This window comes from Chiloscyllium plagiosum, chromosome 19 (genome assembly GCF_004010195.1).
Source record: "Chiloscyllium plagiosum isolate BGI_BamShark_2017 chromosome 19, ASM401019v2, whole genome shotgun sequence".
In the NCBI taxonomy this organism is placed as follows: Eukaryota; Metazoa; Chordata; class Chondrichthyes; order Orectolobiformes; family Hemiscylliidae; genus Chiloscyllium; species Chiloscyllium plagiosum.
This window is the reverse complement of record NC_057728.1, coordinates 2233422-2258040: the sequence shown is the minus strand read 5'-3', so window position 1 is coordinate 2258040 and position 24619 is coordinate 2233422. Positions and strand designations below refer to the sequence as shown.

The following is a 24619-nucleotide window of genomic DNA, read 5'->3' as shown; positions in this document are numbered from 1 at the left end:
ATCGGGTGCAGCGGATGCAGTAAATGATGTGTGTGGAGGTGCAGGTGAATTTGTGGCAGATATGGTCGCCAGACCATGGCAACACGATGGCTGGAGGAAGAGCGCCTCATCTTCCGCCTAGGAACCCTCCAACCACAAGGGATGAACTCATTTCTCCAGTTTCCTCATTTCCTCCCCCTCCCACCTTGTCTCAGTCCCAACCCTTGAACTCGGCACCACCTTCCTAACCTGCAATCTTGTTCCTGACCTCACCGCCTCCGTCTCCATTCCCACTCCGGCCTATCACCCTCACCTTAACCTCCTTCCACCTGTCGCATTTCCAACGCCCCTCCCCCAAGTCCCTCCTCCCTACCTTTTATCTTAGCCTGCTTGGCACACTTTCCTCATTCCTGAAGAAGGGCTCATGCCCGAAACATCGATTCTCCTGCTCCTTGGATGCTGTCTGACCTGCTGCACTTTTCCAGCAACACATTTTCAGCTCTGACCTCCAGCATCTGCAGTCCTCACTTTCTCCCATAAGCAAATTGTCACAACATTCCTTGCCAGTCTTCAAGCCGTTGAGGGCTGCCAGACTTTTCATGGGAGGTTAAAACCTGGGACTCCACACAAATCAGTAACCAGTCTTCCTAATTTCATGTTTGTGGTTAACCAGGAGATACACCTGGTGTGACCTGCTGTTCGTTTCCAGGGTGGGAAATATGTTCCAGTAGACACAATAGGATTTCAGGATTGTGAGAGTTTTGGTGTTCTGAGTCAATGGAAGTGCTTTAATGGCCGTCAATACATGATGTTCTCTGTGGAAGATGTTTTCCTCCTGACCATTAAGATTTTCAATGCCTGTGAGCACAGGAAGCCACTTAAGCCGTGTTGGTCTCAGTGTTCCTGAAATAATATTGTGGTTTCCTAAAGCTGGATGTCTATCACGTTTATGTGGTGGCTTCTGGGCCAAGTTGGGCAGCAGTGCACTGCAGTCAGCCAGACAAGGGTGTATGAAACAGCCAATAGTGTGTCAGCTCTTCTGCCCAGCTGGTAACCATCACATTCTCGTCTTGACCCGTTTAAAATGATGCCTATTATGTGGCATTGGGACATAGGTAAGTGGCGTGATCTGCACTTGACAGGACATGAAATTTGTCTCCTTGGCCTTTGCTTTGTTCAGGTGGAGGTTGAAGTCTCCATTTTCTGGAGACGATTTCCAGAGAAATTGCATCATCCACCAGAGTTTTCTCGATGCTCTGAAATCCGAGCAAGTCGTCAGCATATGAGGTGTGACTCTATTGAAGAAAAGTCTCTGGTACATATACTCAAGGACTGGTTCCTTTGGGATTGGGTAACATGGGTTGAGAAGTCAGTCAGCTGCTGGTTTTGTGTAGGAAGGTTCACACATTTGGGAATCATGGAGTTACTTAGTTGTTCGGGTTTCATCCAGCAAATTTTGAAGAGTTCAGCAGCATGTCTGAGCATTACACTGTCACGGGTAAAGAATAAGTCAACACAGGCAATACCTGCCCTCTGGAAACTAGCCTCAAAATATTAGGATAAGATCTTGAGGGGACATGATTGGGTGGATACTGAAAGGATGTTTCCTCGTGTGGGAGAATCTAGAACTAGGGGCCAACTCACTTCACTGTTCATATTTTTGTAGGTCTACAGCACTAGTGGTCACAATGAAAACCTGCCTCTCATGTGCACAGTTCATCAGTTCCAAGGTAAGACACAGTCAATTAGGTGGGAGGCTTTGTGGGGCTCCTTATCACACCGGAGGTGATGCCACCTTACAAATAAGCCACGCCCTTGTGATTTCAATTAAACCTATGTCCTGTGACTTCTGACTTTGTTCACCCCAGTCCAACACCAGCACTTCCACATGATGGCTTTAGATTATTGACTGCATGGAATGGGACAATAGCTATTGAGTTAACATATGGTTTGCCTGACTTAGCAAAAGCCATTATTTCGGATGGACACCACACACTGGGAACGTTGTCTGTGCTGTGGATGTTGAGGAACCACTTTGCTTGCCACTTACCCAAAGTTCTTCAGGGATTCTGTGCAAGTTGCATTGACCCCTGCTGCTTTGCCTGACCTGACATCCATCAGGGCATGTCCAGTCGCTCGTGAGGGACTTGAGAAGTCCCTGGGGCAGCCTTGACAGATTTCATTAGTACTGCTTTAGCAATTAGTTATCTTCCCTTTTGTTTGGTATCGGAGTTTATTTAATGCTGTTAAGTGATGGAATTAGTGCAGGTGCTGGGCTGCTAATGTGGTTGATGCTCTGCTGCTCCCAAGCAGCCTAAGGGTTTCTGCTCTTTCAGTTCAATTGCCTGAAGTCAATTTTCTCCGCTGTCTACCACAATTCTCCAGGGCATTCTTCTTGCAGGGAATCAAGACAGTCGTCGCCACATCAGGATATTCATTTTCCCTGTAATATTCCAGGAATTATCCACTTAGCAGGGTCTAGCATGTAAAATTTTTTTCTGAAACTCCAGGGAACAAATTTGGTAGTTACAATTTTGGGAAATTGAGTGAAATGGTTGCAGTTTTTGGGGAGCTGCAGCAAGTGGTTGCCAAGTATCTTCTGTTGGTATGCCAGCCGCTCCCACCCCACCAAACCGCAAAATGGTTTTGACCTTGTGATTATGGATGTAGATCGAAACGAATACAGGAGAGTTGTGTAATGTTGAGAATGGGGGAAATATAGGCAGCAGTCATCAAGGGCATTTCTGCAATCATGAGTGGTGAAGCAATAAGATTCTTCCTCCAACTGGCAGAAGAGGTCTGAAACTATCATGTGCTCTCTCATGAAGAGAGTTTCCCAAGCAGAAAACCTGCAAATTAATGCCATCAAGAGGGCACGTGAATGCCAGCCACACAGCTCTTGGTCGAAGAGGTTAAAACTGACTAGAATTTTGGATGAGAACAAGTTTATATTGGATGGAAGATCGGACAGTACTGGGGAAGCACCATATTGGTAAAGATGCAGTGTAAAACTCTCCGCAATTTCTAATACAACACACTTAATTTAGGCACAGTACTTGTTATGTACAACATGAGGGATTAGGTACAAAGTAAAGGTTTCCCTGCAGTGCTTTAAGTAACCCAGTTTTAAAATTGTGACAACTACCACATTACTGTAATATTCTTCCAAACAAGCCATCTTATATTTTCACTGAAGTGAAACTGACAATTTAAGGAAACCACTGCATGATATAGATTGTTTTACTGTAATTTACCCAATTGAAACTGAACTGATGGAAGTAAGCAGGCAGCAGGAACAATTATCTCGTCGGCCTCAATTATTTTATGCCCAAGTACAAAAGGCAAAGTACTCATTGTACTCTGCAGTTTTAGCATGAATTCACAATTTAAAACAGACACAGCTATCAGACTGTGGCAATACACATGCAGGGACAATGTGTGAAACTCATGGGGAGTCTCCAGCTGTACATGGCTTGGGTTTTTAAAAAGATTGTCACAAGGTTGTACAACTCACCTGATCCTGAGTGAAGTCTCCGACGAGCTTCACCTGGATGTTTGGATAGCGCGAGATGTAGCAAAGAATCTTGGCACTTTCAAATGCCAGGTCAGGGTTGGTGTTTCCATGGCTCAAGTATCTGTGGAACAGGAGGAGAAAGTATGAGAGATAGAAGAATCCTTAATGCAACATTCAAAAAAACCAAATAGTAAGAGGGACGTCAAAGGGAACAGAATTGAACAGAAATAATTAACATACAATAGCCATGTAGGAGGTTTTAAAAACATAAACACACATTTCTTTATTCATTCTACATCCCACGGAGTGAATGCAGGCTTAAGACCGAAATCTGTGATGGTGCGGGCCTCGGAAGGTGACCAAGATGGATCATCTCCTCAGCATGTCTGACTGATTATGGAATAAAAATGCTTCAACCTTGACTTTTGAATTGAAATGATGGTTGCTGCTGCAAGCATGGAGAATGGGGATCTGTGGACCAACGGCCTCCAATTGGCTGTTTAATTCATGACAGGTGACGGCAAGACTGAAGAGTTTTGAAAGAACTATCACATGCTGCATCTATTTTTTGTAGATATAATCCTGCGATGTAGGCTACTAGGGTGAAGACATTACCGGTTGTGTTTGAATACAATTCCGAGATGATGGCTTAGAGTACTTGTTTGTTTAAATGCATATAATTCAGCACAACAGGATGGAGCTTTTCCTCAGTGTAGACAGGTCTTTTATTCCAGAAGGACTATTTGTGATCACTCTCACTAATACAGCCATGTGCAAATGCACCTGCGACAGGTAGCAATGCTAACAATGAGAATCCAATATATTTTCCTTCACATTGGCCTGCCACCTTCAGGCTCTGTTCAGAAGTAGCATCCTGCAGGACTCCACCAGCTCACTCAGCAGTTGTGTGACTGACAACCTCCTGATGGACATCCCCAACACAGCATATTCTGTGCCCTTGCTTACACACCGTGCTTTCTCCATGTGATGTTCAACATGGAAGGATTTGGTGTGTAGGTTGATGAAAGCCAATATATGGTAACCAGCAGATTTCCTTCCCCATCTTCTGGGGTCCAATGTTCTCGTGCAGGATTTGAAACGGGACTTATTGCATAAAGGGAAGAAAGGAGTGGTTGGAGCTCAAACGAAACAGACCATGAACGAACAGGTGGAAAGATGCAGCACGCTGCAGTGTGAGCTTTCTGATGCCCTGTGGAAGGTCGAGGAGAAAGAGAAGGAAGATGCAAGGATTCGTGAGACCATCGCATCTTGGAAGGAAACATTTGAGGTGGCTCAGCAAAAGTAAGTTCAGAGAGATGAGCTTATTGCATGCTTAAAGAAAGAGCAAGAAAAAGCCCAAGCTGAGCTGTTGGGAGAAAAAGGCCAAGAGCAACAAGCGAGAGACGAGGATAAACCATTTGAATGATGAGGAAGAGAAGAAGGCGGGAGCACTGTAATTTGTTGGATGTCAAAAGAAATGCAGAATATGAAAGAGCAGAAAAAGGATGTAAATTGATGATATAAATAAGAAGCACAGAAATACAGAAAGTTGTGATACAGACTGAAAAAATAAATTAAGAGGGGCACAAAGTAGCAGCAAACCTCAACACAAATCCAAGAGTTCCTGTCAGCATGTAAAAAGCAAAACAGTAGTAAATGGAGGACAGTCATAGAGCTGTACAGCACAGACACAGACCCTCCAGTCCAACTCGTCCATGCCGACCAGATATCCCAACCCAATCCAGTCTCACCTGCCAGCACTTGGCCTATATCCCTCCAAAACCTTCATATTCACATACCCATCCAAATGACTTTTAAATGTTGCAATTGTACAGCCTCCACCACTTCCTCTGGCAGCTCATTCCATATACAAAACACCCTCTGCATGAAAACATTGCCCCTCAGGTCTTTTATATCTTTCCCCTCTCACCCTAAACCTCTGCCCTCTAGTTCTGGACTCCCGTACCTCAGGGAAAAGATTTGTCTATTTATCCGATCCATGCCAGTCATGATTTTATAAACCTCTATAAGGTCACCCCTCAGCCTCCGATGCTCCAGGGAAAACAGCCCCAGCCTATTCAACCTATTCAACCTCTCCCTGTAGCTCAAATCCTCCAACCCTGGCAACATCCTTGTAAATCGTTTCATAACCCTTTCAAGTTTCACAATATGCTTCCAATAGGAAGGAGACCAGAATTGGGGAGCCAACCAGAAACCAAATTGGGATTTACAGAGGCAGGCAGACATACTAAAGGAATGCTTCGTACTTGCCTTTACAAGAGGAGACACTCTCAAAGTCAAAGTCAAAGTGAAAGTTGAAATAGCTGAGACACTAAAAATTGTTGAACAGGATGAAATGAAAAGTTGGGTCAACTTATGTTGTTAAAACACCAGAACCTTATCAGGTACATCTGTGAAAACGGAGGGGACAGAGGGTAGAAATTACAGAGGCACGAGCCACAATCTTTTAATCGTCATCACAGAGTCATAAAGATATCCAGCATGGAAACATACCCTTTGATCCAACTCATCCATGCTCACCAAATATCCTAAATTAATCTAGTCCCATTTGATAGTATTTGGCCCATATCCCTCTAAATTCTTTCATGTTTTCTTTCTTTCTTTCTTTCTATTCCATGCAGATGCCTTTTTGGTATCCAGTCTGGTAATTGTACAAATCTCCACCATTTCCCCTAGCAGCTCATTCCATACATGCACTTCTTGAAGAAGTTGCCCTTTAGGTCCCTTTTATATCTTTCCCCTCTCACCCTAAATCTATGCCCTCTAGTTCTGGACTCCTCCACCCCAAGGAAAAGACCTTGTCTTTATACTTTATCCATGCCCCTCATGAGCCCCAGCCTATTCAGCATCTCCCTATAGCTCAAACCCTCCAACCCTGGCAACATTCTTGATTATCTTTTTTGAACCCTTTCAAGTTTCACAACATCCTTCGTATCGGATCGAGACCAGAAGTGCACACAATATTCCAAAAGTGACTTAACCAATGTCCTATACAGCTGCAACATGTCCTCCCAACTCTTATACTCAATTAGTTAGCTCAGTATGCTGGATACTGGTTTGCTAATGCAGAGTACTGCCACTGGTGTGGCTTCAAATCTCCGCTGTATTTAGCGTGAAGAATTCTCAGTCCCAACCTCTTCCATCGCTGGAGACATGGTGACTGGAAATTAGCTAACGTGGTACCAACTATTTAAGAAAAGGTGGTAAGGAATAGCCAGGGAACCATGACATCGGAGGTGGGAAAGTTGTTGAAGGGAATCCAGAGGAGCAGGATTTACATGTATCTGGAAAGGCAAAGACTGATAAAGGATAGTCAGCATGGCTTTGTGCATGAGCAATAGTGTCTCACCAACTTGATTGAGTTTTTTGTAAAAGTAACAGAGAGGATTGATGAAGGCAGAGCAGTTGATGTGACCGATGTGGACTTTAGTAAGGCATTTGATAAGGTTCCTCATAGTAGACTGGTTAGCAAAGTTAGATGAGATGGAATACAGGGAGAAATAGCCATTTGATTACAGAACTGACTTTTCAGATTGGATGCCTGTGATCAGTGGTGTGCAACAAGGATTGGTGCTGGATCCACACCAAAATTGGAGGTGTGGTGGACAGTAAAAGGTACCTCAGAGTACAAAGAGATCTTGATCCGTTCGGCTGAGGAGTGGCAGATGGAGTTTCGTTTAGATAAATGTGAGGTGCTGTATTTTGGAAAGGCAAATCAGGGCAAGACTTGTACACTTAATGGTAAGGTCCTGGGAAGTGTTACTGAACAAAGAGACCTTGGCATTCAGGTTCCTTCAAAGTAGTGTCACAAATGAAGGAGGAATTTAGTGTACTTGCCTTTATTGGTCACTGCATTGAGTATCGGTGTTGGGAGGTCATTTTGAGGCTGTACAGGACATTGATTAGGCCACTTTTGGATACTGTGTGCAATTCTGGTCTCCCTCCAATAAGAAGGCTTTGTAAAGCTTGAAAGGGTTCGGAAAAGATTTATAAGGACGTTGTCAGGTTAGGAGGGTTTGAGCTACAGGAAGAGGCTGACTAAGTTGGGACTCATTTCCGGAGTGTAGGAGGCTGAGAGGTGAGCTTACAGAAGTTTATAAAATCATGAGGGGCACAAATAGGGTGAATAGCTAAAGCTTTTCCCCCAGGGGAGCCGAGTCTAAAACTAGAGGACATAGTTTTAAGGTAAGAGTGGAAAGATTTAAAAGGGAACCTAAGATGCCACTCTTCCACGCTGAGGGTGATACATGTATGGAATGAGTTGCCAGAGGAAGTGATCGAGGCTCATTTAATTATATTTAAAAGCCATTTGGATGGATACAAAGTTTGGAAGGGTTCGGAGGGATATGGGCCAAATGCTGGCAAAGGGGACTAGATTAATTGAGGATATCTGTTGACATGGACAAGTTAGTCCACAGGGTCTATTTCCATGCTGTATAACTGTATGACCCTCAGGTTAATGTCTCTCTCTCTATCTCTCTCTCTCACACGAGAGAATAGACCTGTGTTCTGATAATTCACTGAATTAAATTCCATCAAAACCATGTCCCAGAACACTGGCCATTGGATTACTAGCCCAATGACAACAGCACTACATCACTGTTCCTCCCATTGTCACACATGACCCCTTGATGTCTCAGACTGCGTACTTCCCATTTAGACAGAATTTCTTTTGAATATTTCTGAGTGCAGCTTTGGTCTCTATATGATTAAGTTATAATTCTGTTTCCAGGGATGATCTGGTCTTTTGATCGAGATTGTAGTTGAACGTGTAGTAACAACTCCCTGCACATCCCACTTTCTGAAAATGGGAAGTATCTGAGGGATGAGAATCCACCTTCATCGACAGCACAGATTACATTCAACATAATGAGGTTGTCCCGATCACAGCCACCTCCTGTCAGAGCACCACAGGCGAGAGAACACAACAAGCTACTATATATCACCACAAGGTCCTACAGATCATTCTGTGCTTATACAGATCATGTTGAGTTCACATCGATCACACTGACTTTCAGTCGATCAATCAAGAGCCTGTAGGTCACATCGAAGTCCCATAGGTCACACAGAGATCCCATTGATCACACCGTAGTCACCAAGATAACGTTGATCACACAAGTTCCCAGAGATCACACCAGAGTCCTGCAATGCACACTGAGCTCTTCTCGATCACACAGAGGTCTTGTAGGTCACTGAGATTCTGTAGATCACACTAGGATCCCACAGGATCAAATTGAGATCCTGTGTTCACACTGCAGTACTGAGATCATATCAAGATCCTGCAGAGTATACCAAGGTACCATACATCACAGAGATCTTGTCGGTCACACAGAATTGCACTAGATGCATACAGTGATGCATCTTTTACTCCTCCTCCTTAACAAATCTCCTGGGATTAAGGATGTCTATCTTCCATGATGTGAAGGTGCCAGTGTTGGACTGGGGTGGACAAAATCAGAAGTCACATGATACGAGGTTCTAGTCCAACAGGTTTATTTGAAATCACAAGCTTGCAGGGCAATTTCGACCTTGTCTACTTTCCAGTGATGAGTAATGTGTCCTGAGCTAACTGAACAGCCCAAGACTGGATCCACACAACCTGCAAGAGGCGGAGGGGTGGTGTTTGAAGGGGAGAAGGCAGGGTAGATGCTCAGGATTTTGCTCTTTCCGCTGTTTTCATCTGTTCTCCACATGGGCCTGTCACAGACACTCGAGACAGTTGTATATTCTCAGGCACAAGATTCCTGACAGTGTGTGGGGATTGTGCATTTCCGCAGGGAGGATTTGAAGATGTTTTTGTCTGTTGTCCCAATAACCACTCATCATGATGGAGCTCCAAGTGGTGAGCTTGGTGTCAAATTCATGTGTCAGACATTTGGACAGAGTGGCTCAGGTAAGGCATTGCTTAACTGTGATCAGTGTCTTAAATGGCAGGGTGTTCGCCTGAGAGAGGACCCTTATACTGGAGATTCTATCCTGAGAGAGGACCCTGGTACTGGAGCATCGGTCCTGAGATGGGACCCTGACCCTGGAGCATCTATCCTGAGAGAGGATCCTGATACTGGAGCGTCTATCCTGAGAGAGGACCCTGATACTGGAGCTTCTATCCTGAGAGAGGACCCTGATACTGGAGCGTCTATCCTGAGAGAGGACCCTGATACTGGAGCGTCTATCCTGAGAGAGGACCCTGATACTGGAGCGTCTGTGCTGAGAGAGGACCCTGATCCTGGAGCGTCCATCCTGAGAGAGGACCCTGATCCTGGAGCATCTATCCTGAGAGGGGACCATGACCCTGAAGCGTCTGTCCTGAGAAAGGACCATGACACTGGAGCATCTATCCTGAGAGAGGATCCCGATACTGGAGCGTCCATCCTAAGAGAGGACCCTGATACTGGAGCGTCAATCCTGAGAGAGGTCCCTGATACTGGAGCGTCCATCCTGAGAGAGGACCCTGATACTGGAGCATCTATCCTGAGAGAGGACCCTGATACTGGAGCGTCTATCCTGAGAGAGGACCCTGATACTGGAGCATCGGTCCTGAGAGAGGACCCTGACCCTGGAGCATCTATCCTGAGAGAGGACCCCGATACTGGAGCGTCTATCCTGAGAGAGGACCCTGACCCTGGAGCGTCTATCCTGAGAGAGGACCCTGATACTGGAGCGTCTATCCTGAGAGAGGACCCCGATATTGGAGTGTCTATCCTGAGAGAGGTTCCTGATAGTGGAGCGTCCATCCTGAGAGAGGTCCCTGATACTGGAGCATCTATCCTGAGAGAGGACCCTGATACTGGAGCATCTATCCTGAGAGATGTCCCTGATACTGGAGCGTCTGTCCTGAGGGAGGACCCTGATACTGGAGCGTCTGTCCTGAGAGAGGACCCTGATACTGGAGAGTCTATCCTGAGAGAGGACCCCGATACTGGAGCGTCTATCCTGAGAGAGGTCCCTGATACTGGAGCTTCCATCCTGAGAGTGGTCCCTGATACTGCAGCGTCCATCCTGAGAGAGGTCCCTGATAGTGGAGCGTCTGTCCTGAGAGAGGACCCTGATACTGGAGCGCCTGTCCTGAGAGAGGACCCTGATACTGGAGCGTCTATTCTGAGAGAGGACCCTGATACTGGAGCATCTATCCTGAGAGAGGACCCTGATACTGGAGCGTCTATCCTGAGAGAGGACGCCGATATTGGAGTGTCTATCCTGAGAGAGGTCCCTGATACTGGAGCGTCCATCCTGAGAGAGGTCCCTGATACTGGAGCGTCCATCCTGAGAGAGGTCCCCGATACTGGAGCGTCCATCCTGAGAGAGGACCCTGATAGTGGAGCGTCTGTCCTGAGAGAGGACCCTGATACTGGAGCGCCTGTCCTGAGAGAGGACCCTGATACTGGAGCATCTATCCTGAGAGAGGACCCTGATACTGGAGCGTCTGTCCTGAGAGAGGACCCTGATACTGGAGCGTCTGTCCTGAGAGAGGACCCTGATACTGGAGCGTCTGTCCTGAGAGAGGACCCTGATACTGGAGCATCTATTCTGAGAGAGGACCCTGATACTGGAGCGTCTATCCTGAGAGAGGGCCCTGATACTGGAGCGTCTGTCCTGAGAGAGGACCCTGATATTGGAGCGCCTGTCCTGAGAGAGGACCATGACACTGGAGCATCTATTCTGTGAGAGGACCCTGATACTGGAGCATCTATCCTGAGAGAGGACCCTGATACTGGAGCGTCTGTCCTGAGAGAGGACCATGACACTGGAGCATCTATCCTGAGAGAGGAACCCGACACTGGTCCATCTTTCCTGCCAGCGTGTTTGCAGAATTTTGAGAAGTATCACTGGTGATGTTTCTTAAGGGGTAAGAGGTGTTTTCTGTCCATTGTCCATACTTTTGACAAGTATAGTGGATAGGTAGGAATGGGCTATGATGTAAATACTATATGTAATCCAGAAATATACAAAATATCAGATTGAGGTCTATTCTGCAGGAGCGATGCAGCTCTGTTATATATACACACAAATATATTGTGAAATTAAAAGCAGTAATGCCAGTTAACAAAGCAATTATAGTGTACTGGGATTTATTTTGAGAGGTTTATACTTAAAAACAAATGAAGTTATGTTCAATTTGAAGGCACGTGTTCAGGCTACCCTCTACTTTCATTCATTAAATGGGATTTAGACATCACTGGCAAGGCCAGCATTTATTGCCCATCCCTATACAACTGAGTGGCTTGCTAATTCATTCCAGAAGGCAGTTAAGAGTCAACCTCATTGACATGGGTCAGAGTCAAGTGTCAGTCAGACCAAGTCAGGTTTCTTTCCTCAAAGGACGTTAGCAAACCAGATGAGTTTTCTGCAGTAATTGCTAATTACATTCACACCATTACTCAGACTAGCTTCTTACTGCAGATTTATTTACCTAATTGAACGCACCCTCTCCAAAGCCAGCACATCCTTCCCACCGTAGGGGAATGGAACTGTGTACAATATTCCAAATTGGCCTGATCAAAGTTTTATCCAGCTACAACATGACTTGCCAACTGTTATATTCAATGCCTTGACCGATGAAGGCAAGAATGATGTATATCTTCTTTCATATTCAGGAGGCAATTGACTTGGACTCCAGAAGTTGTCTGTATATCAATGCTCATAAGAGTCTGACCATTTACAATATACTTTCCTCTTGCATTTGACCTCCTCCGGTTTCATTTTAAAAACTGTTTTGAAAAATAATTTTCCAATCAATCAAAATGGGTAAATACATTTCCCAGCATTGTATTCATCGATCTCTCCATGCAACCTCTTCACTGCTGGCATTCCCATCACACTTTAGTTCAGCAGAAAATTTGGATACTTGACCGTTGCTCCCCCATTTTAAATCTTGAACATTGAGTATAAAAATCTGAGTCCCAAACGCTATAATGGTACCATGTTTAACTTACTAATTCCCGATTGCAGTGACACACTATGCATCAGAATGAGATCCTAGAATAAAGACTTGCATTTTGTCTTCATAAACTCAGAATGTTACTGTTTTTACCTAATTCAGAATGTTACAGTCAATGCAGCAATTTTGGAATGCAGGTCCTCATCATATATTAAAATACATAACATTAACGAAGCAAGATATATCACAGTGAATGATATAGGGACATTGCCAGAAAATTGGAACTGAATGTCACATCCTTATTCAAAAAAAAGTTTGGCCAAGCTCAGGCACTACAGGCAAGTCAGGTTAACCCCAGTGCTGGGAAAACTACAAGAACGATAATCTGCAACAAAATAAATAATTATCGGGACAAATAAGAATTATTTAAAGCAGGTCAATGTCAGTTTATTGAGGGCAAATAGTATTTAATCAACATAACTGCATTTTTTGATGAGATTAAAGTGCTGAAGGCAATGCAGGCAAATGAAGAAATTCAATAGAAGTATCACATAGCAGTCTATGAAGTAAAGTTAAAGGCCGTGGAGAAGAGACAATGTCAGCATTAATACAAAGGTAACTGAATGGTACAAAGCAAAAGAACAGACATTAACTTTTTTTCTTACAATCTTGAGGAAGGTATTGGTGGATTCCTCAAGGGAATGACACAAGGACCACAACTTTTCCTGTTCTATGTATATTGACCAGTGGACAATTACAAAAGTTGCAGCTTTAATAAAATTTGACAGTATGGTAACAATGAAGAGAATGACAGATTTCAACAGGACATAGGTAAAAACAATGACTGCAGATGCTGGAAACCAGATTCTGGATTAGTGGTGCTGGAAGAGCACAGCAGTTCAGGCAGCATCCCAGGAGCAGTGAAATCGACACTTCAGGCAAAAGCCTTTCCGGATGAAGGGCTTTTGCCCGAAACGTAGATTTCGCTGCTTCTTGGATGCTGCTTCAACAGGACATGGACAAACAAAGCAAAGCCAGAGAGAAGTGGGGAGAAAGTGCAAACTCCACATAGACAGACAGTAGAATTGAACCCAGCTCCCTGGTGATGTGAGGCAGCAGTGCTAACCACTGAACCACCATGCTGCGAAAGTTTGGTGACAACTGGACTGGATACATTGCATGAGGGATTTCAGTTGGAAAGGCAAGAGTCAAGAAGTTGGACTTTTGCCGCTTAAAGCAGAGAAAACTGAAAGGAAATTTGACAAAGGTATTAAAAACAACAGGGCACTGGACAGCAGACAGGGAGACACCGAACCCCAGTGGCACAAAGATCAAAACCAAAGTACACCCATTTAAAGTGAATGGTAAAAGAAACAAAGGCAACAGAAAGCAATTCAGATCTCCAATGTTCTGCTTGAGAGTGCGACAGATTCAATAGTGGCTTTCAAAATGGAATTGAAAAATTTATCTGGAGAGAATGCATTTGCAGGGGTACAGGGGAGAATTTAAAACGGTGGAATGAGGCCGATAAGTTGCTTCTGCAGTAGGCTGGCAAATGGCCTCTTTCTGTGCCAAAAGAAGAATAAGGACAAGCAATGAACTAAAATGGACAATGTTAAAAGGATACATGAAGAGAGAGATCTGGGAACGTATGTGAAGTTGGAAGACTTGTTAAGAAGGCTGTTTAAAAGGACAAAAAAAGTTTGCACAAAAAGCGACACACTTCCAAATCAATCTCAGAATTATTCCACTCTATCTTGTCTGCACTGGCTTTCCAAATGATCATCATGATTGAGTGTTGTTCTCCTGCCTTTTTCCCATTCCTTCGATTGAACTTGCCTCTATCACACTGCCCAGCAGTGCATTCAGCAGCTTAAAACAAAAGGTTCCCTGATAATACGCAAGGCTGATTACTCAAAAGATTTACTCTGGAGTACTAGCCCAACATTTACCTTGCAAAATAACCTACATATGTGGGGTGAGAGAAAGTATCCTATAGTGAATACCCTGTACTTGAATTTATAAATAATCTTGTCAAATTGCAATGTCTCAGAAACACTTCACAATATTAGTTAGCTGTGAAGTGCTTGACAAACTAATATTGTGAAGTGTTTGATTTTGACATGAGCAATTACTTCAAAATAATTAATGCTGCAAAACATACTTTTAAAAGTAAAAAATACTTAGCAGGTCAAGCAGTGCCTAAAAACACTTCAAATCAATTTAAGTTCATAACCAGGAATTCGCATTGCGCAAACACTTGCACGCGGTTATATAATTGGTATAGCTGCAGTGAGAAGCCAGATTTTAACTGAGTTTTCACATTATTAAAAGTACATATAGAAATTTATGATACCAAAATCAAAGGCATGGTAACTTACCGAGCAATATTGACTACATGGTCAGCCTTTTTGGTGCGTGGGTTGATGCCTTGAAGCAACTGTTCAAGGGGTGTGGCTATGACAGAGGAATGGCTTTCTCTCAGCCAATCCATGAACTGGTTCTCCTTCTGCAGGGCCAGCTCCAAAAGGCCCAGGGAATATTCCACTGCTTTCTCCAAGTGCTTTTTACCTGAGGCATCAGCAGAATATGGTCTGTAATTAATAACATTCCACAGTACAGTTGCTTTGAGAACTAAACTCCTAATACATTTTGTCATAGAGATGTACAGCATGGAACCTTCGGTCCAACTCGTCCATTCCAACCAGTTCTCCTTACCTAATCTAGTCCTATTTGCCAGCACTTGGCCCAAATCCCTCCAAATCCTTCCTGTTCATCTACCCATCCAGACCCCTTTTAAACGCTGTCATCGTACCAAACTCCACTACTTCCTCTGGCAGCTCATTCCATACATGCACCATCCTCTGCATGAAAACGTTGTCCCTTAGATCCCTTTTAAATCTTTCCCCTCTCACCCTAAACCTATGCCCTCTCGCTCTGGACACCCCCAACTTAGGGAAAAGATTTTGTCTATTTATCCTATCCATGCTGCTCATTATTTTATAAACCTCTATGAGGACATCCCTCAGCCTCCCATGCTCCAGGGAAAACAGCCCCAGCCAATTCAGCCTCTCCCTATAGCCCCAACCCTGACAACATCCTTGTAAATCTTGTCTGAACCCTTTCAAGTTTCACAACATCTTTCCACTAGGAGGGAGACCAAAATTGCACGTAATATTCCAAAAGTGGCCTAACCAAGGTCTGTACAGCTGCAACATGACCTCCCAACTCCTGTACTCAGTGCACTGACCAATGAAGGAAAGCATACCAAATGCCTTTTTCACTATCCTATCCACCTGCAGCTCCACTTTCAAGGAATTATGAACCTGCACTCCAAGGTCTCTTTGTTCAGCAACACTTCCCAAGGCCTTACCGTTAAGTGCATAAGTCCTGCTCTGATTTGCCTTTCCAAAATGCAGCATGTCACATTTATCTAAATTAAACTCCATCTGCCACTCCTCAGCCCATTGGCCCATCTGATCAAGATCCTGTTGTACTGAGGTAACCTTCTTTGCTGACCACTACACCTCCAATTTTGGTGTCATCTCCAAACTTACTAACTGTACATCCTCTGTTCACATCCATTGTCATTGATGGAAATGACAAAAAGCAGTGGACCCAGTACCTATCCTTGTGGCACTCCACTGGTCACAGGCCTCCAGTCTGAAAGGCAAACCTCCATCATCACTCTCTGGCTTCCAACTTCAAGCCAGTTAAGAGTCCAAATAGCTAACTCTCTCTGTAATTCATGAGATCTAACTTTGCTAACCAGTCTACCACGAGGAAACTTGTCGAACCCCTTAATGAAGTCCATATAGATCACATCGACTGCTCTGTCCCCATCAATCCTCTTCATTACTCCTTCAAAAAAAAACTCAGTCAAGTTTGTGAGACATGAGTTCCCATGTGCAGAGTCATGCTGACGATCTCTAATCAGTCCTTGCCTTTCCAAACACATGCACATCCTGTCCGTCAGGATTCCCTGCACTGAATCCCTAGGTTCTATCATAAACAGAAACTCAGACTGCTAATATGAATTAATTGCAGATGATTGACATCAATGAAGGAACAGAATAAAACATAAATCAAAGCCAAATCCAAGAGCTCACAATATTTTAAGGCATAAGAATCTAGCAAATCAAAAGTGCAACACGAGTGTGAGACAGTCCGTATTAAAGAATAGACACAGCAATAGGCCGTGTATAGCTGACAGCCCAGCATGGTGATGCTCACAGTTCATCAGATGTTAGAGAAGAAACTTCTGTTCAATACGAACCATCCTGTAACACCACAAAGCAGAACACTTGTAATTTCTGTATTTATTTCAAGATGATTAAATATGTTAAGTCATCACTGGGCAAATTCAAGTTCAAGTTGCTGATTAATGCCACAACAGCTGTCCACTCATTTGGAAGTGGTCACTGAACTATTAGTATGGAAACAATATTCCAAGTGGAATAATAAAAACAAAAGAACTTCTAAAACCATAAAGACAGTTAACATTTTGACTCTTTGCCGAAGTGACCCTTTGTCAGAACTCAGAGAGAGAGGGGGGAGTTGAAAGAGACGGTGGGGGGTGTGGGCAGAAGAGAGAAAGGGAGGAAATGTCGAAAGAGGGAGAAGGGCAAGAGAGTGGGGGAGAGAAACACAGAAAGAGATAGCAAGTGAGAGAGAGAGATACACACACACACACAGAGAGCGCGCGCGAGAGAGAGAGCGAGAGAGAGACAGATTGGATGACCGCTTTCCCATGTATCTATACTCCGTCTGAAAATGACACTGACCTTCCAGTTGCCAACCAGTTCTACAACACACTATCTTCTCATGCCAACATATGTCTCAGGCCTGCTGCAACGCTCCTTACCAAGGTGACAGATGGGGGCAGAGAAGTAGACCTAAGACCTTTGAAAATGTGCTGCATGGTACCCTCGCTAGTAAAGTTAGATCACATGGGAGAGCTTGCCAATTGGATATAAAATTGGTTTGATGGTGGAGACAGGGGTGGTGATGGAGGGCTCTTTCTAATTTATATAAGTGATTTGAATGAGAATGTTGGAAATACAGTTAATGAGTTTGCAGATGATACCAAAATTAGATAGTTTAGTGAACAGAGGATAATCATCTAAGATTACAAGGGATCTTGATCAACTGGGTCAATGGGCTGACGAGTGGCAGATGGAATTTAATTTAGCTAAATGTGAACTATTGCATCTTGGAAAGATGAACAAGGACAGGACGTACACAGTTAATGGTGGGGCCCGAGATGCTGTTATAGAATAGAGAAACCTAGGGGTTCAGGTACATAATTCTTTTAAATTTACATCACAGGTAGACAAGGTGTTTAAGAAGTCATTTAGCACACTTGCCTTCATTGCTCAGACCAATGAATGTAGAAGTTGGGACATTATGTTGTGGTTATACAGGATGTTGGTGAGGCCACTTTTGGAGTATTGTGTACAGTTTTGGTCACCCTGACACATGGAAGATATCATTAAATTGGAGAGGGTGCAGAAAAGATTTACAAGGATGGTACCAGGACTGGAGGGTTCAAGGTGTAAGGAAAGGCTGGATAAGATGGGACTTATTTCACTGGAGTGTTAAGAGATTATGGGGTGATCTTATAGCGGTTTATAAAATCATGAGGGGACTAAGTAATGTGAATAACAGAAGTCTTTTCCCCAGGGTAGGTGAGTTCAAAACTTGGGGGCATATTTTTAAGGTGAAAGGAGAAAGATTGAAAGAGCAAAGAATATTGACTAAGAGGGGAAAACTGTCTAAAGCAAAGACTATTGGTAGTTGGGGAGATAAATTATCACATCTCAGTGGGCTACCAAACTGATCTGTGTGCATGCACACAAGATATTTCTCTTTGCCTACCAGGAAATGGTGCGTAGGTGTCCAGCAGTTTGACGCCTTCCTCCAAAAGACTCAGACAAAGGCCCAGCATTGGGGAGTCATTCAGCAAATGAAACATTAAGTTGTATCCTGGAGACTTGTATGCAACCACCATCTCTCCTAGGAATCCAAGAAGCAGAGTAATTAATCTTAACATTGCACCATTGACTTTCAGGATTGGATATTGTGTAGCTGTACAGATTACAAGAACCAGATTAACCTCTGAATGGATTTCAAGACACAACTATAATTCAGTTACTACTGCAGGTGTCTTAAATGTGGTCAATTTGGTTCCATCATATTTTGGATCTGGTACGGAATTTCCTTTCGTGAAGCTGTTTGCTGGTGATTTCAATAAACACAGACATATGGGGTAAAAGTCTTGTCCTGGCTCCTGGTCCAATGTGAAACAGGATTTGGTAATGCCAACAGGTTGTCGTGGGAATGGCACAACAGTAAGCTGTACCTGACTAAACATTAACTCTTATCAAGTTGCTACACTCACGCATTGCCACCATAGGCCAAAGAACAAAATGCAAACAATGTCACATCATCTCAGTTTAGACAAAGCTGTTCTTCTGAGTGCAGCTACTCTGACATGTTGATATGAACGCTGATACTGGGTATCAGCGAGGTGGTCCACTCCTTTACCTTCATCAGTATAAAACTGACAAAATGGGAGAGGAGGGAGGGTGGATGTCCAAGTCAAACGTCACTTTAGAAGTAGTTGACGTAGGCAAACAAACAAAAGTTCTCCTAGTTGGAAGCCTGAACCCACTGAGTGACACCTTTGACGGCAATATCCAGGACCTATCATTTACCTTGAAGCTCCACCATTTGGTCTGTGAAATCTTCTGGTCGGGGTTCATAGTCTCTCAAAAGCTTATGGAAAACTTCAAGCACAACTTCAGCCACCTCCCACTGCGGAATATCACACATACGAAGAATTAGAATTGTACAAAGTCCATGTCTGCTGTGCTGCACTACAGGGTTCAGTAGAAGAACATACATAAAACAAAAAGAATCAATATTGCTTCTAAAAGAACTGAGGCTATTTCTCACTTTTTCTGCAGCTCTTCTATACGCTCTGGTTGGAAAGCGAAGAAACACAGAGTCCCTAAGGAACTGAAGATATGGGTCAAACCCAGGAGGACGAAGTCCTGCTCCAAGGTTTGTGGGGAAAGAACTTTCGACCAGCGTACTTATCAGACAGCAAAATGCTCTGGTGAGAGGATACTCTTCACTGCGAGATTCAATTTCATTCAACTCCACCTGAGGAGAAAAGAAAATGAGAGAATGTGACCATCTGAAATTAAACTCAAAAAGTTAAAATCATATAACATGATGACAATCACATGCCTCATTAACTGTCCAGAATCTTGGGACAATGTATTGACTTATTTCCACACCCCATCTCAATTACTTCATCAAATTATTGTTTTCAGGAGTATTTCCAATTTCCTTTTGAAAATTCCCACCCTTACCAGGTAGTTCACTCCAGATCATAACTCACACTCACTTCATTCTTTTGCCAATTATGAAGCAAAAACAAAAACTTGCATCTAAGGGGGTGGTATCTTCAGTCACACAAAAAAAATCTCAAGCAGCTACACAAAAACTAAATCTGACAAAAATGAGATAACGATCTGCAAAAACATATTAGGAAGGTTGAGCACAATGGTGATCAAAGTGATTAATTTGAAGGAGACCTTAAATGAGCAGAGCAAAACCAAGAGGCTGCAGAGTACACATTCCAAAGAATAGGGCCGAGATCATTCAAGATATTATTGCTAATGATCGGGACAAGGAAGAAATGATGCATAACAAGCCAGTCAGAGGATCATAGTTTTCGGTAAACGCAAAGTTGGAAGAGAATCAATGACATCCTCAATACTTATGTGGCTAGTCTGGTTCACTTGAAATTCTGGTTAATGATAATGATTTTGATGTCATTTTGTTTTTGGTGTTTTTGAGGAGGGCTGATATTCAGTGATGATAATGGTGTTGAATTTCAAGGAGAGATGGTTACATTGTCTTGTGTCAGAAATGCATGTCATTGCCTGGCACTTCAGCAATACCAATGAATGTGAAGATTTATTATTGCACACAATTCAGACTGCAGAGTTTTGAATGACCTGAATTTTACAGCTGGGAAACAGCAGGTTTGATGGGAATTGGATTCACACAGTTCCGAGGTGACAAGGACACAGATGAGAGATTCTACAATTTGGTAATACATTAAAAAAATTACATCACACTGCCAATCACATCTGTACATCTCTGGTGGTTTAAAGAATAAACAATTTATCACACTGACCAATTTTAAATACAAACAATAGACTTAGTGTAAATTCTAACTAGTTTCCACATAATCAACATGACTCAAAATTATCTCCTAAGTCTCAATGTAAAAGCCCCAAACCATTTGAACCTTTTGAACCTCTGTGCCAATTTTACAATTCATCCGAAATCATTGTTGCATCATCTATTTTTACTTCATACACTAATCATCCAAAATGTAGCTACAATTCTTACAAGAGATACGACAGCAATCAACATTAAAACCCATAAGTTTTAGTTACGGAAGGGATCAGCAATAGGTGCACGTAATTTAAATATCACGTTCTCTGAAAGCAGTGAATCCCAAATTCCAGGAGACTTCAATTTTCAAAGCAAGGATGGGAAGGAGTCAGAAACCCAATTACTCCAGTTAAGCGCCTTCTAAACTGTTTGTTAATGGGCTGGGAGGGTGAGTACAGAATTTTAAGTCTGGCACTGGGTGAATTTGAAAGTGAGCACAAGGCTGAGCAGCTCAACATGGGGAGAAATAAATGAGGAAAATCAGGATGTGCCTCTTTTTGCCCCAGACTGTGCATATTACTTCTCATTTGATCGTTTGGGTACTTTTATACTTAGCAATGCTTTCGGCTCTAATTTGGCACTAAAATGACCTATGGTCCAATTAATGCAGTTACATATCTAAGTAATATCTGACGAGTGATGCAGTTCCACAGGGGCTCATTTATGAAATCATTTTGGTGTGCTCCCAGCCCCAATTTGAAAACTAAGCCCCACATATCTTCCAAGAACATTAAGGTCAGGCATCAAAACAATCTAATACAATGCCCAAACACCTACAAGAAACAACATAATGTGCACTTTGTAATGGGACGTAATGGCACCTACTGATCAATTCCAATCACTATGATGAGAATCGAAGTACAAGTGCAGTAATTGATCCACACAAACTGAAGTCTTTGCAGGATTCACAGATCACTGCCTAATTTAGTGGTGGATATGCTGGTCAGCCTGTGACATGGGTCAAAAAGTGTGGCGCTGGAAAAGCACAGCAGGTCAGGCAGCATCCGATTAGCAGGAGAGTCCTGTGACACGGATTCCCCTGCATCTGCACAAGCAACTGGCTGAAAGATTTTAATCATGTGTGCTGTGACCAGGAGAGGAAAAAAAACTAGGCCAATAGCATCTGAATCAGGGATAGTTGGAGGCCACTCAGCCTTTCCAACCTGCTCCGCCTCTCACAGATGCTTTGATTATCTGCTTGCTCATCAAAAATCTACCTCTGTTCAAAAAAAAACTCGATTTCCACTGCCCTTTTAGAGATAGAGGCGAAGGAAAAAAAAACATCTTGCTTTAAATGGGTAACCCTACAAGACAATGGCTCCTCATACTAGATTCTCCTACAAGAGAAAACATCCTTCCAAAATCCTTCCTTTCAAGTCGCCCCAGGAACTTATAAGATTCAACCTGAGAAACTACTTTTTCATTCGTCTTTGTTATATAATGGATTACTTACCTCAATTCCAGTGTCTTGTCTCTGACTCGGACTTCTAACTGTCTGCAACATCTGAAAGATGAAAACAATACAAATGGTCTCAGTTCAAATTCACTGCCTCTTCAGTGTTGAAGCCCAGATCTTCTCAACACCTTGATGAGTTATTCCCAAATTCAATACTTTTTCAGTGTTACCTACCTGCGTATATTCCAGTGATTGCCAAAGTGAAGCAGCAATCTCTGGTGATTTGCCAAATGCTGCCAGCGTCTTCAGTATTTCAGCTTTTAGTCCTGGTGGGATGCTGCATTGGATCAAGCCCAGCATAACAATTATAGGTGTCCACTGTGGATGCTCACACAAAGCCAGACGCGCATTCTCACTCTGGAAGATACAATTTGTTAAAGTATAATTATTCTTTAATAGGTCCCAAGCATCATTTGCTGACTGTCTTTAAGTAGCCTTGAACTGAGTGGCTTGCTAGGCCATTTCAGAGGGCAGTTAAGAACCAACCACTCTGCTGTGGGTATGAAGTCATATGCAAGCCAGACCAGGGAAGGACAACAGATTTTCTTCCTTGAAGCTCATTAACGAGACAGATGGTTTTTAATGATCAGTGATAGATTCATGTCGACTATTAAAAAGACCAATTTTCTATTCCCAATTACCTGAATTCAAATTTCAGCAGCTTCTCTGATGGGATTTGGCCCCATATCTTCAGAATATTAACCTCTGCTTCTGAATTGCCCCCAAAGTAAAGCAATTTAAGCATCAGAAGGGCCTTTGTATACTATGGCTCTCCTCCCCTATCCAGACCCACTCCCCTAAGAAACTGCTAGAGACCAGTCAGATACCAGTCATCCTCATATGATGATTATTCAAGTGCAAGGCTAAATTGCAAGTTTTAACTGACGATACAATAGAGGGATTTTGAGCCAAGCTTGATGTGAGTCTTGACCAACACAGGTGCACACAGCATGGAAGTGACATCAGAACTGGGAGGCTGAGGCCAATGATGGTTCTTTCCAGAGCTACTCTGATAGCTCAGCCAACAGGAGAACAGAAATCACACTCTGGACCACAGCTCTCAGTGCTTCACACCATAAAGTTCATTTTTTATTTTCCTACTTTAGTACTGGAAAAAATACAGACCAGCAGCCATTTCTGCATGAGCAATAAATGAAGTCTTTTTGCTTCCAACTTCAGCCAGAAGTTCCAAATGGATGCTCCATCTCGTCTTCCTCTGGAGATCTCTGACATTACAGACACCAGTCTTCAACCAATTCAATTCACTCTTTGTGGTACCAAGAAAGTGGCTTAAGGCACTGAATACAGCAAAAGCCTTGGGTCCTGACAACACTGCAGCAATGGGTCTGAAGTCACGTGCTCGAGAACATGTCATATTCCTAACCAAGCCATTTTAGTTTTGACAGAGACAAGCAAATGAATTAAATTGACCTTTCTTCCTTTGCATTCACAACACAGTAAAATGAAAGCCTTCAAAGATGCTCAAAATTGAGCCCAATGGTTCGTAATAAGAATTTGTGAATACTCAATTCCAGACACCAGTTTGTGTTTTAAACATGAAAAAAAGTGGTTTCCACATATGCATTGCTGATAGTTTTGCTGTTGATTTTTTGAAGATGTCAATCAAAGTCAGCTTTTCAGTCACCCAGACAAAAGCAATAATGCTTCTAACTCAGTTTTCTATTCTCTGAGCTTCAAAGAGCTGCTGATGGGAAGTTAGGCAGGGAACTTTCAAATCTTCTTGCTGTAGCATTAATAGCAAAATTCATTTTCCCAGAAAACATACTCCAAACCAGATTCAAACTCTGGCCATTCCCTGACAAACATCTCATACCTAAGGTCCCAGTTACCATTCAACATCTGCCATCTACTTAAGCTCAAGGTCTTCTCCAGATTTGCTTGAACCAAATCTCAGGTACTGACTTTGATAGTAGTCAGTTGCTGCTCCTGTTTAAACTCTTCACACTTGACAAAGTGTCTGCGGAGCCTGCTGATTAGAAACCAAATTATTATCACCTTCCAGGCCTGACCCCTCAAATAAAAAAAAAAGCCTATTTGGTCTGTATTCCTTTTAGCACAAGCTGTTATCCGTGGTCCAAAAGTCATCTTGAGCTCTCAGTTCCAAGCTGAAAATTTGACAAAAAAAGTCATGAAATAAAAATAACAACAAATCAAATACTCTGAATAGTACAACAATGGCATCTACCTAGGAATGTGGAAAATTGCCTTGGTATGCCCTCTGCGTTAAAGCAGGATGAATCCAACAAGACCAGTCTACTTAAAATCAAATTGATGGAAAGTGACCATCAACACTGCAATCAAGTGACATTTGCTCAGTAATTACTTGCTCACTGATGCTCAATTTTGGAGTCCACCAACGCCACCTTTACAACCTTGGTCGCAACATGAACAAAAAAGGAGCTAAGTTCCAGAGATGAGGTGCAAGTGACTGTTATTGGCATTAAGCTAACATTTGACTGAGTGTGACATCAAAGATACCAGCAAAACCGGCCTC

General features: G+C 43.0%; 1 protein-coding gene across 1 annotated transcript in view; it reads right to left on the bottom strand.

Annotated features, from left to right (window-relative positions):
• The window catches only part of nup205 (nucleoporin 205), a 109399-nt gene that overhangs the window by 50578 nt on the left and 34202 nt on the right, over positions 1-24619 (bottom strand). Inside the window, exons 13-19 of the mRNA XM_043708929.1 lie at positions 22279-22461; positions 22102-22152; positions 19350-19559; positions 19109-19208; positions 18270-18407; positions 14774-14963; positions 3494-3614 (exon numbers count right to left, since the gene is read on the bottom strand). Coding sequence (XP_043564864.1) covers positions 3494-3614; positions 14774-14963; positions 18270-18407; positions 19109-19208; positions 19350-19559; positions 22102-22152; positions 22279-22461 — 993 coding nt within the window. The remainder of the gene's footprint in view (positions 1-3493; positions 3615-14773; positions 14964-18269; positions 18408-19108; positions 19209-19349; positions 19560-22101; positions 22153-22278; positions 22462-24619) is intronic.